The sequence below is a fragment of the Daucus carota genome, chromosome 7 (assembly GCF_001625215.2).
Source record: "Daucus carota subsp. sativus chromosome 7, DH1 v3.0, whole genome shotgun sequence".
Lineage (NCBI taxonomy): Eukaryota > Viridiplantae > Streptophyta > Magnoliopsida > Apiales > Apiaceae > Daucus > Daucus carota.
In genome coordinates this window covers 29,403,976-29,427,960 of record NC_030387.2, presented here as the reverse complement: position 1 = coordinate 29,427,960, position 23,985 = coordinate 29,403,976, and the positions used below count along the sequence as shown (strand labels likewise).

Genomic DNA, 23,985 nt, shown 5'->3' with positions numbered 1-23,985 from the left:
AAAATGTATTATTTATGTATTATATCTTGAAATTAATTTTGAACACACACAACGATGCAAAAACAAACATATATTTACATCATGAAAATCTATGTAAAAAATAGAATTCTGCAGCAGAACCTTCGTGGTTCTATAGTTTTATTTTAAGTATTGGTTTGCGCGACCCTATCATGACTACATACATAGAAGCTGCAATATAATGGTTTAATTTACATTATTTCATGAATAGTTTACTATGTTTTGACATTACATAGCACAAGGCAAAGCTTAATGCTCTAAAATGAAGAACAAAAAAGATATAAAATTACAAGGAGCTGGAGGAATTGTATGCGAAGATAGGGCAACTGGGGTTGCTGCTGAAACTGCAAAAGAAAAGAACAGATACAGGTCAACTCCAGTTGGTCAGAACTTGAAATTACTTTAGTTAACAAACTGTTATGTACTAACAAGTGACAATAAGAAAACTTTATTGTTTATTATGATGTGTTCAGGTACCATCCCGTGTCTTCTTTAAGGAAAGCTGATTTCAAGAACGATGAAGATAATGAGTTAAGTGCACTTCGCTAAAGATACTGTTGAACAATGTAATGTCATACTCAAGTACTCAAGTAAACATCCCATAAAAACGATCCGGAAATTAGTAATATACAAGGAGGAGATTCATAGAGCTTAATAGCCTTTGGAACGGAAACCGGCTGTAATTTATAGACCATACCATTTTTAGGTGACAAATCAACACAATGCATAAGCTATATTTGATTCTCATCTCATCTGCAAAAGACCATATTCACATACTTAATGAGCCAAAATGGATTTTTAAGAACAGTAGAGAGATATTGTTTAGATTTAACAATGTAAGAAAAAGGGCTGAAAATTAAGTCCAAATTTTTTATCATTCAACTCAAATTATGTAATTCTAACCCCCAATGAACTATCTTTAAGCTCCGCTTTAAAAGAATAGTATAGATCACCATAACCTATATGAATGTGGACTGAGAGTGTTTGTCATATAATTTAAGAGCTTATTGCAATTCGTACCCCTAGACTTCGGCCCAAAAACACTTTAGTATGCAAACTTTAGATAATTGCACTTCGCCACCCACAGGTATTTTGTGCGCAGCAATTTCCACCCCTTCCGTCAAAACTTAACGGTTCTGTTAAAAAGTTGAGGGTAATTATGACATTTAAAAAAATTAAACAACAAACCCACTATTAGTGGGTTAATTCAGCTGACTTAGGCAAATCTCCAAAACACCACAGTGGTGCCCAGATTCTGGTCATCTTTTCCGGCGACTTGATCGGAATCTGGCAACACAAAGTCGATCAAAACTTAACCAAACAATGCTTGCAGCACAGTCTATTCAATTGGGTTCCAATGATGTTGTTGTGGCTGGCGGTATGGAAAGCATGTCTAATGCTCCTAAATATCTAGCAGGATCGAGGTTAGGCTTCTCATTAATAGTTCATTGCATATAATTTTCTCCACTAAAGAATTAAAGACCGAAGTCAATAACTGAATTTTGATTAGAACTAAGAGTCTCTACTATTCCATGGCAGCAGCATTACTTTGTGTATGTACATTATGAAGTAGACAGAAACACTTCCATGTAAGATGCTTTGCTTGTGAATATAAATGCACTACTCGCACCAATTGGAAGCATTCTGTAGATTTTAGGCATTAGTATCAATTAAGTACAGGGAGTTTGACCGCAATCGGATAGTCCAATTACTACCTTGTTCCAATGTTTCGAGGGTATATTCAGATGGGATGGAGAATGTTTTGGGTTTCGTAACGGTTATGGAACAAAGTGGTAGTAAATTAGGGCTAATGAACATGAAATTAGGGTTTATATACATTAAAATGGGGAAGAAGACCTTAAAATACGTTTTTCCCATTTAACCCATGCCTTAATTAACGTTAAACACAAATATTTAAGGGAGGTTGATAGAAAGGGTGAGAATTGCCGCGCACAAAATACCTGTGGGTGGCGAAGTGCAATTATCTAAAGTTTGCATACTAAAGTGTTTTTGGGCCGAAGTCTAGGGGTGCGAATTGCAATAAGCTCATAATTTAATTATGTTGTACTTTAAAATTTATAAATATCTTGAAACATTATAGTACAGTTGTTTGGTTAAGATTTCTTAAACCGTTATAGTAGTTTGATCTCCTAAACCACATACTATAGATCAGAGACATTAGATCGCATATTTTATATTTAATTTAATACCTAAAGATTTTATATTATTATATTTTAATTTAATTTAACTAAAGAACAATTTTTTGTTGATATTAAATTATAAAAATTTATAATAATATCTATAAGCTAGTTTATATATAAGAACTGAAAATATAACAATCAAAAAACAATTCTAAAATATTCCCAAAATATAATAGCAATTATATAATTAAGTAGTTTATATCCCATATTCCCATGTGACGCACGTTGTTAATTTAAGATTTAATATCTTATTATCTTTAATTTGATATATATTTTTGTAAGTGACGTGTTATTATATACATTATATATGTTTTGTTATTTAAATAATAAATATCTTTAAATTAATAACATAAATATTTAACTTTAACATGTTCTTGATAGTATTTGAACCAACCTTAGACCTCTATTAGTGAGTTAAGTTAAAATATATCGATTAATTATTGAATAAAATATTTATTACTCCCTCCGTCCCTATTTATCTGTCCATTTTGGAAGTAAAAATTTGTCCCTATTTATCTGTCCATTTATACTTTCAAAACTAATTTAATGATAGTTTTTCAAATATATCTCCATAATTTCAATTTTCAAGGCTTGACTTATTTAAAACTTGGTTGAATTCATGTTTTCAAGACATAAAGTAGGGGTATTCCACCATTTTCAAGATATTAATTAGAGGTATTTAATGAAAAAAATTATACAATCAATTATACCTTGGTATGTGTTTTTTTTCCAAAATGGACAGATAAAAAGGGACGGAGGGAGTATAAAATAGGTACCGAAAAGTATATATACATATACACACACTCAACCAATCAAAGCTGATCCAAATCCTCCACTTTGCTTGAACAACATGTCATGTCTCACAACCTAATTACAAATTTCTCAAAAACTCAGTCACTCAACAAGCAACATGTCCAGTCTCACGACCTAATTACAAATTTCTCTCAGAAACTCGTCACTCAACAACTTCTACCTACTATGTTCAAATGTTTAACAAATAATATCTCTCTATACATTTCCGTCAATATAATATAATAATTGAATCCTTCGATTCCTATGATATAATAATATCTCTCTATACATTTTCGTTCCAAGTTTGTTTGAAGGAAATCAAGCAGTTAACGGAGGATTTTGGTTAACAAGAATTATATGAGTTTGGGGATTAACGGAGGATTTTGGTTAACAAGAATTATATGAGTTTGGGGATTAAGGTTTATGAAAAAAGAGGGGCTGAGCTTGAGAGATGTCTCGATTTGTCTCGTGTATCGGATATCATATCACAGGATGCCTGCGTACCTATATTTTATAGGATCAAGCCCACGCAGTTCTGTTAGGATTGGGCCTATCCCGAGAGACTTTAGGGATAAGCTACGTTAAATGCTGATTTAATTGATTTTAATTTGATATAATCTTCGAGTTGTGATATCTTTCTTGATTTAAAAGATATCGTTTGGAGATATTTTTCTGTAAAAGTTGATTCTTTCCTCGTTTCAGAGAGGGGAAAATTATTTGTGGCCAAGTAATTAATTAATAATCTTATTTAATAAAAGAAATTAGGAGATTATTAGAAAAAGAGGCTATGCCAAAATATGGCATAACAACAACCCCCAGTTCTTCAGTGCAGCTAGATGTAATGGAGAACTAAAATCCTTCGAGCTTCCAAATTCTTGTAGTCGCTGAAACAACTAGATATAAAATATCGGTAAAGCATATGGACCACTATAATGCCCGCAGTATATGCATGGATGCAAATATGACATCATGTAAGGACCAAAATCGGATATAAATCTGCCAAGATTTTTTTAAAAGTGCGAGTTGTATAGTTTAAAATCCATGCGGACTTTATTGTCAAGTTAGGACCTTGGCATCTGTATAGGACCCGAATTGGCACACACGCTTCTCAAGTGTCAAAGCAAAACGCAGGATGCAGCAGACACAAATCTTTTTGTCAAATGGATATACTTGAGCGAATGTGTGTGACACATTGACATGCCTTCAATCATGTAAAATTACCCATGTGCTCGTGAGAGAGCGGGGCCTTCAATAAAATAAGTTGTATCCACTCGACTCTTTTGGAAAGAGGAGAGACTTTGGTATCCGCCATCTGGTAGTTGCTGACTCTTTTTTGGTTGGTGTAGCATTGCGGGACTTACAAATTTGCCCAGGCTACCCTACTTGACAAGTTCAGTTCACAAGTTTAAAATATTTTTTTGACATATATTTACCGCGACAATATATGCAAACTATTTTACAAGCGCAATCCAAAGTATAATAAGCATGATGATTGAAAATTGTCACGGTATATAGAATATTTTTTGAAAATATGCTCTTTGTAAAATCCGTCAAAATTGCATGTCTAACTTGAGAATGCTTTGATAAATATTTTTTCTCCAAAAGATGCAACTCGTACGAAATTTCAAAGCCATACAAATCATCCAAAATATAAATATCTCGTACGATTTTATTTTTTTAAAATAGATGTGTTACCCGAATTTGGGCTCACGAATAATTTTACAAGCATAAAATAATACTCGCACAGATTAAATATTTTTTAAATATTTAAAAATAAAAATTTATATGCATGCCTGGCATAATGCGATTATTTACGGAAAATAAAATCAGAAGACCATGATACTTATCTCTATTTTGGGCATGCCAAATTTGATTTCCAGCAGCAGATCCGGTGTCATGTGCAAATTCTGCATGCTCCGATCGTTGTTGCATACCGTCGCTTTTGTTATATAAAAACTTTTGTAGCTTTTCTTCCCTCATTAGAATTGGTTTAATTACGGGACCCGCAAATTTCTCACGGCCGAAGTTTCACAAAGCTTCCTCCAGACCTGTCCCTGAGCCTGTTTACCATGTCCAAGTGTCTCCATATAATCTTCAACTGCTTTTTATTGCTTGTGCCAAGTGCCTTCACCCAACCCCGACTATTTATGTGAATCGATGAAACCCAAAACCCTTGATATAATTATTCGTCCTCCTCGAATAAAAAATTAACCTCCCACCGTGGTCGCCAATTGTTAACGGAGGATTTTGGTTAAAAAGAATTATATGAGTTTGGGGATTAACGGAGGATTTTGGTTAACAAGAATTATATGAGTTTGGGGATTAGGGTTTATGAAAAAAGAGGGGCTGAGCTTGAGAGATGTCTCGATTTGTCTCGTGTATCGGATATCATATACCAAGATGCCTGCGTACCTATATTTTTATAGGATCAAGCCCACGCAGTTCTGAGAGACTTTAGGGATAAGCTACGTTAAATGCTGATTTAATTAATTTTAATCTGATATAATCTTCGAGTTGTGATATCTTTCTTGATTTAAAAGATATCGTTTGGAGATATTTTTCTGTAATAGTTCATTCTTTCCTCGTTTCAGAGAGAGGATAATTATTTGTGGCCAAGTAATTAATTAATAATCTTATTTAATAAAAGAAATTAGGAGATTATTAGAAAAAGAGGCTATGCCTTAACACAAGCATTTCTCCATATAAACCCTCTCTCTTTGTAGAAGTGTAGCCCTTAAAGCAATATTTGTAGATGAGGGAAAAGAAAAGGAGGTGGAGATGAGAGAGGCTATGAAATTCGGTTAAAAGAAGGTTATTGGGCTCCTGTGTTGAAGGCGAGTCCACTGCTGTATGCGTGTTGACACGCCACATAGCGAGCCGGACACATACTCAGCCGAGTAAGTGGTGAGTCTCCGGTCGGACATGAATACGGCACCCATTTTGAAGAGTCCGTGCTTCCTAGTTCAGCTCTAACAATTAATAAGAATTCAACAAACATGAATACAATACATGACTTCAGTTCAAAACATTATGGCAAGGGACACACTGAGAGACTTTAACATAAATATATATAAAAAATTAGCTGAGCTACTTACTTAGCTATCATGCTTAATTTCAAGGTTAAAAAGTATATACAATATAAAACTGTGATAAGTCTGAAGATTCAGCACTGACCTGGCTATAAATATTAATCATGTATGAACATGTCAGACTCTCTAAGCATTTAACATCCGCAGGTAATCATCAATTATTGACATGGCAGATGGCCGATAGCCAGAACCAAACAAATTGTAATGGTTCAAATAATGATACAGCATGTAGAGATCTCTTCTCTTCTCAAAGCCTGGTTGTTTGGGCATTACCTAAACAGAGGACATAAACAGATAAAATCCAAGGTGACAGAAATGATAGTATAGATAGGCACTTGGAATATTTGATGGTAAAGCATAGTATACAATAAAGTTAATAGAAATATGACCTCTGAGAACTTAAAATGATGCCACAAGTGTACACACCATTTGATATATATAATATATCCATACAAATTTTTGGCTCAATATAATATTCATAAAAAGAATCTTGAAAGAAAGGTGCTAAATCCTTTTAATAAAAAGTTTAAAAGTTTAGTGATCAAGTCTGGTGATGTTTTTGTCCCAAAACCAATCCTAATTGCTTTGGCACATCAAGCCTGCCAATTTGGAGCACCAAAAAAGAAACTTAATGTAGTCGTAAAAAAATTTTCATTTTTGGACTCTGTCCTCTTAGCATCTTAACAACTTGGATTGTCACATTTTAATGTTGAGACAAACTTGTGTATGTCTAAGCTTACTTGATATGCCAGAACATGATTATATATTAGAAGATACTTGTTATCTTTAAGCTTAATCGATATGCCAGAACGTGATCCTTAGCGTCTTAACAGATCAAACTTGTATTCAAAAGACTGCATATAGTGCTTATAATAGTCAAACTAGAATGAGCAGGAAATTAGATGTTACCTCAAAGTATGCACTGTAGAAAGATCCTCCAAATCCAGCACACCATGACATCCCGAATTCGGCCTCATTGTGTCCATCTAAAAAACGAAAATTACAATATTAATACTATAAGTTGCCTTTTTCAAGTGCATTTGAAAAAGTCTTTAAATGGTGCTCCATTATATATAAGAAGCAAATTAATAAGAACTAACAGACTGTATTGTATGCTACCCTTCCCAACTACTGAATAATACTATGAGTGCATCGTAAGTGAATATTTTGTAATGATTGCAAAAATACTTATGAGTGCATCGTAAGTGAATATTTTGTAACTCAAAGACAAATTAGATTGTGATCTGTGACCAAAATTAATTCACTTACAGTAACATGCTGGGTCTAATATTACAGGCTGGCCATTCTTGTCGGAGCAAATATTTCCACTCCATAAGTCTCCATGTAACAAGCAAGGCTCTATGACAACATTTTCGAAGAGAGATCCAATATTTTTCACAAGGCGTTGTCCTGTTATATATGGAAACCAAATAAGGAAAAACATATCACTTCTTCAGGGTACTCCACATAAACGAGTAATCGAAATATGTTGATAGCAAAATATGAACATGTAGTCTATAGAACCAGTTCACTTATGTAAATTGTATCTAGCAAAAACAAACATGTAAAATCTGAAGCTATGATGCACATAACTTTGCAGGTATATGCTGCACCGAAACAGTATATTAACATTAAATTAGAAAAAATTGGTGGAAGGGGAATGGAGTCCAGGTCACTGGGTTGCAAAACACTTGATAACCATATACCAATTTTGCCATACAACCTTCATAGATATAAGATACACATAACTGATATATTATACTTTAGGATACTCTTAAGGTGATTATATAACATGCACACATATATGGCACTGAACAGTGGCAGATCCAGGAATTTGTCAGAAGGTTCCTTATATAAAACAAATATGATAATACTTAAGAAAGTCCAATATAAATATAAATAAGAATTGTTTAGCATTTTAAATTTGCCGCCGACGAGTTATCATCTTTTAAAAATGATTTATTAAATTTTCATTAGTAAGATTGGCAAGCGATTATTTTTCTATAGCCAAAACATACAGTGGATATGGGTTCCCAAATTATTTTCAGTGGGTTTCTCCATATAGGTTAGTGGGTACCTATACACTAAGTGCACTATTTATCAGCTTCAAGCCCAACTTGAGTGGGGTCTTATCCACCCCCTCAGTACAGTGTAAATTCACCCCCGGCACTAAGTATGCCATTAGCATCCAGCAAAATAAACAAACCCTAGATTTCTATTTCACCAGTCACATAAATTGCTACTTAGATTGGACCATATAGAGTTCAGAGAATGCCATGTCAGTTGAAACAAGAGTCAAAGCATAGTTCATGCTAAAGAATGGAACTGAAAGATGGACGATAAGAAGTAGAAGACCGATGATCACACAATTCACATGTAGTTACCCATTGCTATAAATAATGTCTTCAGGAGTTGAAGTGTTAAAGTGTCTATCAACAAACCCAAAAAACACAGAAAATTCTAAGAGTTAAAAATGGGGTAGATAAATATAAGTATATTTAATTTACATAATTCCTTTCAGAGTTTTCCATTTTTTCCTTGTTTTAGCTATTGAGAATGTGATCAAAACTAGGAGTATGAAATTCTGTCAAGTCCCAATTATAAAAAATGCAACCTTTCTCATGAATAGTTGAATCGCCAAACTGCTCCCGGGCTAATTTCAGTTGGTAACCCAGTCTATGCTCTGCATAAAACTGTATCCAGTCCGACGTCCACGTATTACTCTGCGGGGTACTAGAAATATGAAATGCCTTCAGTTACATGTTAATTAAGATAGATGGTGGAGAACCCTTTCAAATGCAAGTCTATAAACTCGCATTATGATCACTTTCTATCTAAGCAGCAAGAGTGTGTCCAGGAAAACAGAATGAGACATGACAATAATAGTCAGATGACTCAGATCTGCTGATGAAATATGTACCTTCCAATTGTATTATCAACATGAAAACCAAAACCATTTCCAGATTTTGCTGCTTTGTGCATTTCAGCAAGCTTCTTTCCTAACAAAGACTATCCAGTAGTAGATAGTTACATGCAAGAAGTGGAACTGGTAACAATTATTTTAACTCAGATTAAATGACTTCGAATGCTCACCTGATCGCCTCTTGATGAACCAAATTCGATGTATTCCATAATGATATATGAACCACCTGTTGGTAGAGCTCCAAACTACATATTTAACCTTTGCTAAGCTTTATTTGCCATATCTAAAAGTGCACCAAACTCTGACACCTGTAGTTGGCGAATTAACAAGTTCAGGAATCACCTTAAATGGCCTAGGGACACGTATCGATCTGGTTTCATACATGGCACTTAGGCCCAAAGCCTCGCCCTCAAACATGGATGGCCCAATATTCCTAGTATTCAGGCATCAAAAGAAGCCAAGGGTTCATCAAGCTCACATATAGCTAAATAAATGTCTGCTATTAAATTTTATCCGATTGTAAAAAGTTAAATAATTTTTGCATACATGATTGTGGCTGGAAAAAAAAATTCAGATCCTTTATTTCATTCCAATGACTTCATAAAAACTTAAAAATGGACAGAAATCAAAATCTTAATTAATCACATTTAAGAAATTTTGCAGTTGTGAACAAAACACAACTACCTGTTTGTTTTGACAAAAAATGAGCCAGCATCAGTGTCATAACGATTTGCAAGATTGATACAACCACCCCCTATTGGACTAATTCTTGTGATATTGGTAGCTTTTCCCTCTGACAATATCCATTCCCGGATAGGATCATCACTGAGTGCTGCCACTGTAGAATAACCAAAACTAATGATAAAAACAACAAATTTAGACTAGAAAGTAGAAACACTTGCATAAATACGTTATGAAACTTCTTTTCGTCAAGAATGCAAAGGTTCTTAGGCCTCATAAATCACTGTCATTTTACCATAAAATGTGTAATAATGAATTGTAACAAAATTACGAGGAAAGCTCCTAAACCATTTATATTTCTTCATTCTTGTAATGTATCAAGAAGCTGATGCCCGATAATTTATAGTCCAGGACATACATAAAAAGTCCAATTATGCACGAAACTCAACCAGTTAGCAGCACAAAATGGCATTCCTTGATTGCTCATAAAACTACAAAGATTGCTATATCCTACTAAAACAATGTAAAAATTATCAGTGACACTGCTATATCCTACTAAAATCAAAATTCTCTGCTTAAAATTAACATAACAAGACTAGCTATCATCATTCCAAGAAACCCATCAAATAAAGCCAAGTATAATCTGCATTCCCTTGAGAGTTGGAATAAAACTCAACAGACCCTCAATTACTAAGGGGTTGTAATGAATAAAAAAGCAAACTTTATATAGAATGGAAATGTTTATAAAAGTACAAAAAAGAAAGAACTTACTGGTGGGAATTGAGGAGGAGTTGTGTTTTGTGAAGGAGAATGGATGGGTTTTAAAACAAGAAGAAGAAGAGAAGGAGATGAGTCCCAGTTGTGCCACCATTATTATCTACTTGTTGTAATAATCCCCACCTCTGTCTCGACCAGATGATATGGGTTGGACTTCGAACCCAGTGGTGACCAGTCACTCCTCCCTCAGGAGAAAAAGGCCCGTTGGGTTGGTTAAAAAGTAAAATTGGGATTTTTCCGGAGTTTGATTTTATCTCCAAATATTTATATCACAATTTCAATAAATATTGTATTAAATAACATGTTCTCAAAAAATACCTCAAAAACTGACCTTAAATATTACTTGATAAAGAGCATGATTGGATAGCTCAGTGGTGGATTTATCCTCTATTGTCTTAGGACACTCGGCTTCAACTATGACTCACCTCGATAATTGTTAGAACAGATATTAATTGTAAGATATAAAGCCTATATTTTCAAAAAAAAATTACTTGATAAATATATGCTCAGTAACGTCTACCTGCTTACAACTTTTTTTTATCATTCAGAGTTCAGTTTTGTTGGATTTTTTAATAGGCTCTGATAAGGACTTTAATAAAATGTAGTTTTAAATTACATTAACATCTTACCCTCCACTGGACGGGGATACAGTGAGTATGTTTGGTTTGGTTTGGCTCAGTTTATTTAGAAAAAAATGTCAAAAACAGCATACAGTACCCCAAATACATACCGTTCATTTCTCAGCAACGCTGTACGAACTCTCGTGTAATGTACTATTATAAAAATTAACAATACTAGTTTATAACCCGTGCCAAGCACGGGATTATATGAATTTTTTAAGTTTATTATTTATTCGAAATATAATATTTATAATATAGTTATTTAAATTATTATTGTTGAGATACAAAACTTATTATGCATTAACATATTAATATTTAATTATGATTAAGTTTTATTTTTCAAAATAAATATTTTCAGGATACATATTATTATATGAATTTATTTTAAAATGGTACGTTTTATTTTAATAAAATCATTATGTTGTCTTTGATTGTAGATAGATGGAAAAAAAATTCAACACCAGCATATATAAATTGGCTGAGAGTGCATTCAATCTTTAATAAAACTTAATTTTTTAGTTCATAATTGTTTTAGACGTCTAATAAATATTATTAAGTGTAACGCTAATTGAAATTCTTGTAAATTTAATATTGATGGATATTTGTCAAATTAATATAAAACTATAGCAGAGATTATAAATTAAATGAATTTAAAATTAATTTATTTATATTTTTTTTGACAAAGTATCGTAAACCTCTTTTTATGATTATAACCAGAGAATTCACAGTAATTTTATTCTCGTTGGAATTTGCGTTTGTCATGGTAGTGCTACCACCCCCTTTCCGTTATTATAATAATATTATAATATTGTGAAGAGTAGGACAACGTTAAATTACATGATAATAACCAATTTTTGATAGTTCGGTATTTGGTACTAATGTTCTTTCACTAAGAAAAATTTCGCATATTAATAAAATATATATATATGGATAATATCGATTTGGCTATTAATATCAATATAAACCTTTATTTATTTGAATGCTGATATATGATAGGAGTTTTACAGAATTGTTTCATAAATTAAATTATTTGAGTTCAAAGAAATTAAAATAAATAATTTTATTGGTGGTCTAACTGTTGCATTACAAAATCCTAACAACGTTAGAAGTCTTTTTTTAATAGTATAAGATTGAAGTCTTTAATTATAAAATTCTAATCAATATCAAAGTCTGATAATTATAAAATCCTAACCAATATTAAAATCTTTATTTATAAAATCATAATAAATATGAAAGTCTTTTCATAATAATATAATAAAATTATAAAATCCTAACCAATACGACATTTTTTTCATAATAATTTAATGATTATCATTATTAAGTAAAAAGTTTATATTGATTATAAAATCTTAATAACTATAGAAGTCGTCTTTAATTATAATATCTTAAAATATTATAAATTCCTGACCAATATAAGTCTTCTAAAGATAATATAATATTTTTAATAGGAGTATAATAATAATAATAATAATAATAATAATAATAATAATAATAATAATAATAATAATAATAATAATAATAATAATAATAATAATAATAATTAAATATGATATAAGATGACCAAATTTTGGTACTTTTAGTACCGATATTCCACTGAAACGTGGTTTCGCTTATTAATAAGGGGTATTGATATTCAAAGTCCTTGTGTTTCTCCCCCAATCATTTCCTCGTTTTGGATATAGAATTTCTCAAGAACTGTCCAGGAACTGACTATGGGGCCGTTTGGCTGAGCTTAAAAGAAGTGACTTATTGCTTAAAATAAAGAAGTGGATTAAAAATGAGAAGTTGGTTTGGATTTATAAGTTATTATAAGTGTTTGGATATCGTGACTTATAAGTTATTTAAGTGTTTGGATAACTTAACTTATAAGTTGATATAGTTTTGAAATGTTGTGATATAATAATTTGTTTTTTTTAAAAAATAAATTATAATAATAAAGATTTTTTATTATTAATACATGATATATTTTACAGATACAAAATTTTAAATTCTGCATTAAAAGAAAAAAATTAATAAATACTAAACTAAGTTATAGATATAATAAATTTTTAATATAATTAATGAATAAATTATAGATATAATTACTAAACTAAGTTGGAATTCAATTATGGCCACAGATTTTTATCGAGTATTTATACAAATATAAGAAAAACAATTCGAGGAACATGTACTCCCTCCGTCCCACCAGGTTCTTTACGTTACTTTTTGGCACGCATTTTAATGCTCCTATAAAGTATACTTATATTATATATTTATTTTTAAAAAAAATCTCCAAAAAAAGTTTGACGTTTAAACTTTAATTCAAAAAAATAAAAAATAAAAAATACATTATAGAACTATACTTTACGAGAGCTTCAAAATGCGTGCAAACAGTGCACGTAAACTTCCTGGTGGGACGGAGGGAGTATCAGTTTGGTTGGAAGTTGAGTGGGGCACCGGCCTCCAGTACTCTACTCTCTACATGTGAGTCAGCAAGAAGAGAAGCTGAGCACGAAAAAAAGCCAGCTTTGGTAGCTTATTTTCCCGACTTCTTTTCCCTTAATTAAGTACTTTTTAAAATTTGCCAAACATGTCTGAAATAAGTGAAGTGGGCTTTTAGCACTTTTAAGTCTGAGAAGTGCAGTAGCCAAACACCCACTATAAAATTATCTGCAAGCTACCAAGACATTTCCCCCTCTGAAAATGGTAGTATATACCGTACGTGTACAGCATAGCATGCCTTTTAAAATACATAAAGCGGTACAGATTTTCTCAAATCTTTGTTTTATTGCATCAAGGTCACGTTTGTCTTCATTTTTATTTTATGACTTTTAAAGCTGTGCAACCTTGACCTCAGATGCAAGTACTTCCCCTTTCTTGGATCTGAGCACAGGAGACAGGGGTGATCAGAAAACCGCCTAAACCGCATAAACCGCCCGAACCGCACCAAACCGCACTACAAAACGCGGTTTTTAATTTTCATGATGCGGTTGCGGTTTGAATTTTTCACAAACCGCGCGGTGCGGGTTGCGGTTTGGCATATTAGTAGTGCGGTTCAAACCGCACCGCACCGCGATATTATAATATAGCGGGTTGCGGTTTGACATATTAGTAGTGCGGTTCAAACCGCACCGCACCGCGATATTATAATATATATATATATATATATATATATATATTAGTGATTGTCAAATAAAATTATATTATATACTTATATATTTTTTATAATTATGTTATATATATTTATTAAATCTCTTCAAATAATAGTTAACTATTATTTTATCAATCTCGCATTACTATTATACCAAATTTGTATGAAATGATTATATTATTATAATATGTCTCTTTGTAGTTAGTATCATATTTATTATCATATTTACACTTTTGTTTGTGTTTTTTAGTAGTTGTTGTAGTTTTGATGTGATAAATATCATATAAATTCATTATAAGAAAAGATTTTAATTATTATATATTTAAATTTTATTTCGAACTTCAACTAAATATATTTATTCTTAAGCATACAAACCGCACCGCACCACACCGCATTTTTGTAGTGCGGTTTACGTGGTTTTTATGCTAGCGTGGTGCGGTTGCGGTTTGAGTTTTCAACCAAACCGCATGCGCGGTTTGATTCGCGGTTTTCGCGAAAAACCGCACCGCCCGCACTGCGATCACCCCTAATAGGAGATTAGGCGGAACTTTTGAGACTCGTTCAGGCCGAAGTCCCGGTTAAATTGAAATAATCAGTGAGATTGAGATTTTTTTATTATTAGACTCTCTTGAATAATCAGTAAAAATTTATTATTCTAGCTTTGAGCACCGGGTATTTCATCTTCTTGATTCTATCACAAGAACCAAGCAAGTCCTAATGCTAATAAACTTGTTGTTTAGCTCATTTTCACAAGCAGGCTCTTTATGCCTTATTTGGTTCCATTTGATATAATCTCGTTGTGTATTCTTTTGGATCACTGACCATGAGTTATAAGTTAAAATCCGTTGTCAAAAATTGTTGAAACATAAAATTCATTTGGGGTTTTTCTGTAACGTATTAAGATTTTAGATAGACTGTTCTCAACACCATTAGAACTCTGATTTGGTGGAGGACTCAAGTTTCCGTTTCGAGTGAGAGGGGGTGTTGAAATATAGCATAAAAATCATATGGGGCCTTGCTCTAACACCTGTTTAGAGCTCTAACACCTGTTTAGATGGACTGATTTTCAACAAAAATTGTTTTGGTAAAATTAGTCAGGGGAACCTTGGTTATATAGGAAAGTACACTAGCATAGTCAGCATCCATTTTGGGCTCCTAAGATTTTAATCAGCTCTATGTCTGTTATTAGTGCTGTAATCCGATCCGGGCAGCTCGCGAGCTCGCCCGGCTCGAACTCGTTTTGATGGGCTCGGCTCGGCTCGTTTAGTTAATCGAGCTCGAGTTCGGGCAAAGGTTTTGGCTCGTTTTGTTAAACGAGCTGGCTCGGCTCGACTCGTGAAAATTAACGAGTCGGATTCGGGTAGCATTTTAGGCTCGATTTAGTGTTAAATTAAACGAGCCGGCTCGCCCGACTCGTTAAACTCGGCTCGTTTAACTAAACGAGCCAGCTCGACTCGACTCGTGAAAATAAACGAGTCGAGTTCGGGCAAAGGTTTAGGCTCGTTTTCTTAAACGAGCCGGCTCGGCTCGACTAAATAAAACTCGGCTCGAATTATGCCCGGCTCGAAACTCGGCTCGCCCGGACCGAATAACAGCCCTATCTGTTATACTTTACTTATTTGCAGCCTAAACTCGCTTAGCTGCAGCATTACATTCATTAGATAGGATATTCTACAGCAATACTAATGAATGCATTCAGTCATAACAGATCAACAATCATGTTGTCTTACTCATGGATCACTTACATACTCATAGCCTTACATGCCTTGCTCGCAGTGGCAGAGGCTTCTAATACGTCATCAACAACCGAAGCAGAAGCTCTTAACAGCCTTGGCTGGTGGGGGAATCAAATTCCTTTACATCCAAAAGAAAATCACTGTAACTGGAGAGGCATCAACTGCAGTGAAGCTGGAAGGGTGATTTCTATAGACCTCGGTTCGGGGGAGTATCATATAGGAGATGAGCTGGGAAAACTCAATTTTTCTTCCTTCCCATTCCTTGAAAGACTTGATCTTGGTTACTGTGGGCTCGTTGGAAATGTACATTATCAGATAGGAACGCTTTCGAATCTAGTTCATCTCTCCCTCCACAACAACAATCTGACAGGTAAGTTACCTTCTTCGATGGCTAACCTTGTTCAACTGAAAATGCTTGATCTTTCACATAACAATCTGAGTGGCTCTGTCCCTTCTGTAATAAGTAGCCTCAAGAACCTGCATTTCATAGACCTCGCATTCAATAATTTCACAGGGTTCATTCCTGAAGAACTAGGTAATTTAAGTAATTTGGTCAAGTTATTCCTCCAGAAAAATATATTCACAGGCACAATCCCATTGGCTTTAAGCTCCTTGACTAAACTTCAGCACCTTGATCTTAGTGACAATCAGCTTATAGGCGATATACCCTTTCAAGAGTCTAACCTATCTCAGCTGTTACTGCTTGATGTCTCTAACAACCGTCTCAGTGGCTCCATACCTGTTTTCAAGACTTGTTACAGTCTGAGGCATATAGACCTCTCCAACAATTTGCTCATTGGGGATATTGGAACAGCTTTCAGCACTTTGACTGATCTTGAGATCCTAAACCTTAGTTCAAATCAGTTGAATGGCACTGTACCTGTTTTCAAGAAATGCAGTCTACATACTTTAGACTTGTCCCACAATTTGTTGACCGGGCAAATCCCAAAAGAATTAGCATCTTGCCATGATTTGAGACAAGTGAGGTTAAGTTATAACAATTTGAGTGGAGGCATACCTGTCGAATTTCAGACATTATATTCAACAAAATTTGACCTCTCCCACAATAGTCTCTCTGGTTCGATTCCAGAGACTTACAGTCAAGTCCCACCCCCACTTGCCATTTCACCGAGTGATGTGTCTGATGATGGATTGAATGATAATCCAGACGGAGATGAGTCTGATGGTGGATTGGTTTACCATCAAGATAAGTGGGGCGTGCCTATACTTTACATTGCCCTCCCCAGTGCTACGGGTGTTCTCATCTTAATACTTGCCTTGGTATTCATTTCTAGGTGTGCCCCCAAAGAGAATCAAATCAAGATGATAGCGAAGTATATTCGTGATATCATTTATAGGCATGCCCCTAAAGAAAATCAAATAAAGATGATCGCGAAGAATGGTGATATATTTTCAGTATGGAACTATGATGGAAAAATTGCATATGAAGACATCATAAGAGCAACAAATAATTTTGACATTACATACTGCATCGGGACTGGCGGGTATGGCAGTGTTTATCAAGCCAGGTTGCCCGCTGGTAAGACTGTGGCACTTAAGAAACTCCATCGCCTAGAAGCCCAGGAGCCAGCTTTTGACAGAAGTTTTAGGAATGAGGTCCAAGTGTTGTCAAATACACGACACAAAAATATAGTAAAGCTTTATGGTTTTTGCTTGCACAATCGATGTATGTTTCTGATCTATGAGTATATGGAGAAAGGAAGTTTATTTCACGCCCTTAGGGATGATGCTTATGCTTTGGAGTTAAATTGGACCAGGAGGGTGAACATTGCAAAAGGTATAGCACATGCATTATCTTATATTCACCATGACTGCACACCTTCGATAGTTCACCGAGACATATCAAGTAATAATATATTATTGAATTGTGAAATGGAGGCATTTGTCGCCGACTTTGGTGCAGCAAGGTTGCTAGACCCTGATTCCTCCAATAAAACTGTAGTTGCAGGCACTTACGGCTATATTGCTCCAGGTTCTCATATTCTCACCTATTCTTTTTAACTTATATCTGCACATGATGTTCTCACTATAATTTGCAGGAAATTTTAATCATTAGCTCTCTCCTTTTTCTTTTCTTTTTTTTAAAATGCAGAACACGCATTTACCATGGTTGTGACTGAAAAATCTGATGTGTACAGCTTTGGGGTAGTGGTGCTAGAAACCATGATGGGCAGGCATCCTGGAGACCTCCTCTCATCATTTACAACTCCGCAATCCACTCAAAATAAAATGATAAATGATATTTTGGACAAACGCCTCCCACGTCCAACAAGACAGCAAGAACTAGAAATAATTTTAGTTTTGACACATGCATTCACATGTTTGCGCTCTAATCCTAGATTTCGACCATCTATGATTTCCATCTCTCTTGAGTTTTCAAGGACTCGAAAGATCATTGGTGAAAGTTCTATCTATACAACTCCAATCGGGCAACACAATTGATATACGGTAGTACTTGAAAGTTGAAATCATGATTGTAACTGACATGATTTATGCACGTTCTACAATAATGACATATTTAGTATAGTTTTGTTCAGAGGCATGTTGATCCTGTTATAAATGGATATTTCGTGTTTTTATTTTCTATGTTCCTTGTAGATCTTATTTCCGAACAAAGGGAAATACTATTCTGTCATATGTGCATGTTAATGTTAGTGATAATATGCCTGGTAGATTCGATGTCTCGCAGTCTTTGAGGGCTACAAACACCTTGCAGTTTGGAAGAAGCTTTGTCTGCCATCAAGCAATCTCAAAGCCCAAAGGTTTCATTGTGGAGCAGGCAATTTGAAACAGCAGGCTAGAACAAGAGCAGTTGAGAGGAAAAAGTTTTTCTATTCAAAAGCACTGGATGATTTATTTTGGTAATTAAGTTCACCTCCTGTTCAAATACTAATCACAATCGTTTTCTCTCTTAATCAATTAGTAAATTCCTTTTTTTTTTTACTATCATACATTAACATTGGCACTATCATCAGGGAACAGTAGTACAGTATTACGTAGTTCTGATATACAGAGAATATGATTTAGAAAAAATGGTCTGGAAATTTCAATTAAGCTTTTACTTCAAGTTCGCTTTACTAATTTTTGTACCATGTATTCTTATTCAACTATTTGTTTCGATAAACAAGATTCTTGTCCTAAATTTGATTGCATGAAAATCTCCATCCCTAGTTCCGTACCATTCCAGTAACAAAACATATCTTTACTTGAAATTTTAGGCTCTCATCAGTTTTTATTTATTCACAATAGAAACTTATGATTTCAGTATGGATTAAAATGAAGTGTATGTCCTGTTTACTGGAGATAATTCATATTTGTGAAGTTTATATTAAACACACACTAATTATGAATATAAAGTTGTGGGTGCACTTAGGGTGATTGATGCTTCTTCATTTGTCATAAAGGTTGAGTCTTCAGTCTTGACACCCCACCAACTTTTTTCCTTTGTTGCAAATTCTGTTCTGACCTTCTTATATGTGCTCTAATGTGCATGTTCATAAAGTTTCTCCAGTCACTTCTATATCCTATTGTTGTTGTTCAAATTGCTGCAATTATTTTAGGTGGGGCTATTTGAATAATTGTGTCTAGCCCTCTTTGTGTGCGTATTCTCTTTGGTCCCATACCAAGATTTTAATAGACTCTTCATTCAAGCAAGCCCTACATAGATAGAGACTCTTTATCCTCTCCCTAAAGTGAAGTTCATCTTTAATGTAAAAGTATCACCAACTACTTATGTATTAATACAGAACTTTGTATATTGCAATAAACTATCACTTTTGGAGCCTCAAGTACAATCTTTGCTCTTATATCACATATACTCTTAATTGGTATCTTCATGACTATCTGGTTTAATTGTTAGAAAGAAAATTGTGATGCATATCTTTTTTTTCCTATGTTGTCCTTAATGATTTACGTATTCCTACTATAGGTTAAAGGGCATAAGGTTGACATATTAAAGGGCATTCTGTTACAAGTTCCATCAGCTGTGATATCACACACTCAACTGTGGAACATATATTTGTAATATATGTTCTACAGTGATCTGCATTTGTGGTAAAACTTTTAAATGCACTCATGCAAGCTTTATTAGGTGCTTATTAATTGTATGTCTTCTCATGTTGTCAATCGATGAGATTTATGTGATCTTACCCGATTCTTGAACTGGCCCCTCTTATTGATTGAATTGTTAGTTGTTAAAATATATGTTTCTACTTTCATGGTTTTAGAATGGCAACTACTCTATAATTTAAATGTCTATGATCAAAGTTTCAACTTTATATCTCATCTGCTTATATGTTAGATGATTTGGCTTCTGTCAGAGCCAGTTTGATCTAACCCAAGAGTATTTCTCATATGAAGTCTGGTTAATCAAGTTCATTATTGCAGGCTGCTTTTGTATTCCAGTTCTTTCTTTGTCGGTGTTAGCGGAATATTGATCATGGTAGAAGACAAAATTGATGCACTGGTAGATATCCAGTCTGCAGAAGAATTGTTATTAAATGCTCAAGATCTTGTTCTGATTGCACTTCATAGAGCAAGGGAAGTTAAGGGATTTTCGGCCAGGTGGAAAACCATAATAACTAAGCTGGAACTGGTCCCTGCATGCTTATCAGATTTATCGAGCCATCCATATTTCTCAAAGAATACGCTATGCAATGAATATTTACAAGCCAATTTGAAGACACTTAATGAAGCAATTGCTTTGGCAGAGATGTGCGGAAAGGAAAATTATAGAGGGAGGCTTCAGATGCAGAGTGATCTCGATGCCTTATCAGGAAAACTGGATATGAATTTTAGAGATTGTGGGCTTCTGATAAAAACTGGGATTCTTGGAGAAGTTGCTGTAAATTCTAGAACGGAACTTGAGTTTAGTACAAGGGAACTACTTACCAGGCTTCAGATTGGCCACTTGGAGGCAAAACATAAGGCTCTTGATGGTGTCCTTGAGATTATGCAAGAGGATATAAAGAAGGTATCAGAAGTTCTTGGACGGAGCAATATTGCTGCTTTAGTTCACTTGCTCACTGCAACTTCTCAACGTATCAGAGAAAAGACTGTTTCAGTCATCTGCAGACTTGCGGATTGCAAGTGTTTGGAGAGTTGGCTAGTAGAAGAAGGTGTTCTTCCACCTCTCATAAGGATCGTCGAGTCTGGCAGTGCAGTAGGCAAAAAGAAAGCTACACTTTCTCTTCAAAGACTGTCTGTTTCAGTAGAAACAGCTCGTTCAATCGTTGAGCATAATGGAGTGCGCCCTCTGATTGAAATTTGTCAGACAGGTGATTCTGTAACCCAGGCTGCGGCTGCTTGTACTTTGAAAAACTTATCTGCTGTTCCAGAAGTACGCCAATCTCTAGCTGAAGAAGGAATCATAAAGCTCGTGATCACTCTCCTTGACTGTGGAATTCTACCAGAGTCTAGAGATCACGCAGCCAAGTGCCTCCAAAATCTCACCTCAACTAACAACAATCTTCGCAAGCTTGTCATTTCAGAAGGAGGGATACCTAGTTTGTTAGCCTATTTGGATGTTTCATTGCCTCAAGACTCCGCGGTAGGTGCATTGAGGAACCTGATTGGTTCAGTCTCTGTCGACAATTTGGTCTCAGCTGACCTCATTCCAAGGCTTGTTCAAGTGCTCAAGTCAGGCTCACTGAACGCACAGAAGGCTGCAGCCACAGCAATCTGTCGCGTTTGCAGCTCAATAGAAATGAAGAAAATGATCGGTGAGGCAGGATGCATCCCTCTGCTGGTCAAGATGCTGGATGCTAAATCAGACAGTGCTAAAGAGATAGCTGCACAAGCTATTTCAAGCCTAATGACTCTGCCGCGGAATTGCAGAGAACTTAAACAAAATGACAAGGCTCTGCTAAGTTTAGTCCAGTTGCTTGAGCCAAGTCCACAAAACACTGCTAAAAAGTATGCAGTTTCATGCCTTGTCTCAATCTCCTCGAGCAAGAAGTGTAAGAAGCTGATGATTTCGTATGGTGCTATTGGGTATCTGAAGAAGCTCTCGGAGATGGACATTCCAGGTGCAAAAAAGCTGCTTGAACGATTAGAACGAAAGAAGTTGAGAAGTTTGTTTAGCAGGAGGTAGAATATAAGATTTGTCAATACCAAATTTTCCAGTGATATGATCACATTGATCAGTGTTCCAGTGTCAGTATGGAACAAATAGCTGAAAATTGAATATGATTATCGTAAAGAAAATATTTTTACAGCAATATAATTAAAATTTTGATTATATATTTTTGTTCAATAAAAAAATATAAAAATTATATTTTTAACTACCCATCAAAATAGCGTGTACCAAAAAATTAAACATCGTATATTAAAAAGATTATAAACTATAGTACTTTCCGCCCCAGATGTATTTAATATTGACAAATCGAAAACTTTTGCAAGAATGTAGTTTAAAACAAGTAAAAAAAAATACCTTACTTGAAAAGCTATGAACTGATCATACCTACCAATTTTATTTATTTACTTAAATCACATGACAAATAACGTGTGATCTGTTCGACAACATGTCATTATTTTAAATTCCTCATTTATATTTAATAAAATAATAAAATATTAAAAGTGTCATTTTTTTAATTTTAAAAGAGTAATACAGCTAATGAGACGAACCATACGTCATGTTATTGTACAACCAACACAACACGAATCTTCACAGATAAGACAAACTCAACCGGTGACTACATTTTTTTATTACTGAATAATCTATACTATACTATAATAAGCCAACATAGGTATAATTTGTAGTCCAAGGTTTTAGTTATATTTTTTGGTTTGGTACTCTCCTTTTGGTACTATAAGTCTACAAATGTGGAGTCTATTAGTATTATATTGTTAAACAGTTTCAAATACTAAAAACACTCCTAACAATCCATTATCATATAATATTTCATTTAAAAAATTATAATGATGTTATATATAAAATTATAAATATACAATTTTGAATATCTTCTTTTAACAAGAACCTTCATATAACTCTTTTTAACTTTAAGGTGTTCTATTTCAATATAAACACGAACCCTTACATAACCCTTTCTAACTCTAATCTTAAAAGTTATTGTTGTAAAAAAATGAAAATTACAAAATTACGTTGAAATTCGATTGATTAGATCACTGAATCTTTCTAATGTATTACACGATCAACCATGTTTGGAAACGATTTGAATTTTCTGATTTTTTTTATTTTTAAATCTACATGTACTAAAATCGGATTAAATGTACTAAAATCCTGATATATATATATATACACATATATATATATATATATATATATATATTAGGGTTTGTTCATTTTCAAGTAATCGGGAGAAAATATAGTCAGTTGAATCATATAATTTAATTAAAATTCAATCTGCTAATATTAAAATACTAATAAAATGATGTTAAAATTTAAATTATAAATAATAAATTACGAACTATATACCCGTCCGTGCTTCGCACGGGTTAAAGGCTAGTAATTTTAAGTTATTTATTACATACTTTATGGATCAATATGCAGGGAGACTTTACATAAAATGTATTACAGTAATGGCTTTACCGAACCACCAAGACCGGCTCTCCAAAAGAGTACTATAAATTGCATTTACATAAGTACAGGGTGTCAAGTTAGATTATTCTTTTTTTTTTTTGAAATAAGTTAGATTATCTTTTGAAAAAGATGTAAAATTAAATATTTTTTTCTGACAAAAATGTAAAATGATATTAGGGCATCTATTTCAAAGGCGTAGACGGTAGACGTGTCGAGTTAAGAATCTACTTATCTATATAGTAGCCCAACACGTTCGTGTCAAGCCTCCCTCCTGAGCAAATAAATTACCTAGCTCCGAACCTGAGCCTAACTCCGAACCTAACTCCTCCTCATACATATTAAAAAAATGTTATTATTGGGACTCGAACCAAGCCCTCTTGATTACAATTACACCACTGAAACCACTTGAGCTACATATGCAATTAATTTTTTTATTCAAAAGCATTAAACTCATACA

At 33.9% G+C, this 23,985-nt stretch overlaps 3 protein-coding genes across 10 annotated transcripts; 2 read left to right on the top strand and 1 right to left on the bottom strand.

The window, feature by feature from the left end:
• Positions 1–55: 55 nt before the first annotated feature.
• LOC108193270 (protein-ribulosamine 3-kinase, chloroplastic) lies at positions 56–10,705 on the bottom strand. Of its 2 annotated transcripts, XR_001801126.2 has the most exons (11): positions 10,476–10,705; positions 9,708–9,861; positions 9,366–9,456; positions 9,194–9,268; positions 9,021–9,109; positions 8,715–8,833; positions 7,370–7,510; positions 7,010–7,086; positions 6,186–6,373; positions 716–771; positions 56–362 (listed from the first exon to the last, which is right to left on the bottom strand). XR_001801126.2 is itself a non-coding variant. In XM_017359859.2 (10 exons), exons 1-9 carry the CDS (start codon positions 10,573–10,575, stop codon positions 6,227–6,229), a joined length of 993 nt encoding a protein of 330 aa, XP_017215348.1. In that variant the 5' UTR covers positions 10,576–10,704; the 3' UTR covers positions 56–362; positions 6,186–6,226. The 2 variants fall into 2 exon arrangements, 1 of the variants encoding a protein (XP_017215348.1); XM_017359859.2 differs by lacking the exon at positions 716–771 and having other exon boundaries at positions 10,476–10,704.
• Positions 10,706–15,826: 5,121 nt separating this feature from the next.
• LOC135147835 (probable leucine-rich repeat receptor-like protein kinase At1g35710) lies at positions 15,827–18,838 on the top strand. Of its 5 annotated transcripts, none has more exons than XR_010285703.1 (3): positions 15,827–17,765; positions 17,867–17,960; positions 18,127–18,265. XR_010285703.1 is itself a non-coding variant. In XM_064081634.1 (3 exons), exons 1-2 carry the CDS (start codon positions 15,917–15,919, stop codon positions 18,428–18,430), a joined length of 2,394 nt encoding a protein of 797 aa, XP_063937704.1. In that variant the 5' UTR covers positions 15,827–15,916; the 3' UTR covers positions 18,431–18,436; positions 18,705–18,838. The 5 variants fall into 5 exon arrangements, 3 of the variants coding, with proteins under 3 accessions (XP_063937704.1, XP_063937703.1, XP_063937705.1); XR_010285702.1 differs by having other exon boundaries at positions 18,081–18,217; XM_064081634.1 differs by adding an exon at positions 18,705–18,838 and having other exon boundaries at positions 15,827–17,960; positions 18,081–18,436.
• Positions 18,716–22,285, top strand: LOC108196839 (protein CELLULOSE SYNTHASE INTERACTIVE 1). Of its 3 annotated transcripts, XM_017364294.2 has the most exons (3): positions 18,909–19,815; positions 19,917–20,041; positions 20,375–22,285. In XM_017364294.2, exons 2-3 carry the CDS (start codon positions 20,016–20,018, stop codon positions 22,077–22,079), a joined length of 1,731 nt encoding a protein of 576 aa, XP_017219783.1. In that variant the 5' UTR covers positions 18,909–19,815; positions 19,917–20,015; the 3' UTR covers positions 22,080–22,285. The 3 variants fall into 3 exon arrangements, with proteins under 3 accessions (XP_017219781.2, XP_017219783.1, XP_017219784.1); XM_017364292.2 differs by lacking the exons at positions 18,909–19,815; positions 19,917–20,041 and adding an exon at positions 18,716–18,849; XM_017364295.2 differs by having other exon boundaries at positions 18,913–20,078.
• The last annotated feature ends 1,700 nt before the right edge of the window (positions 22,286–23,985 follow it).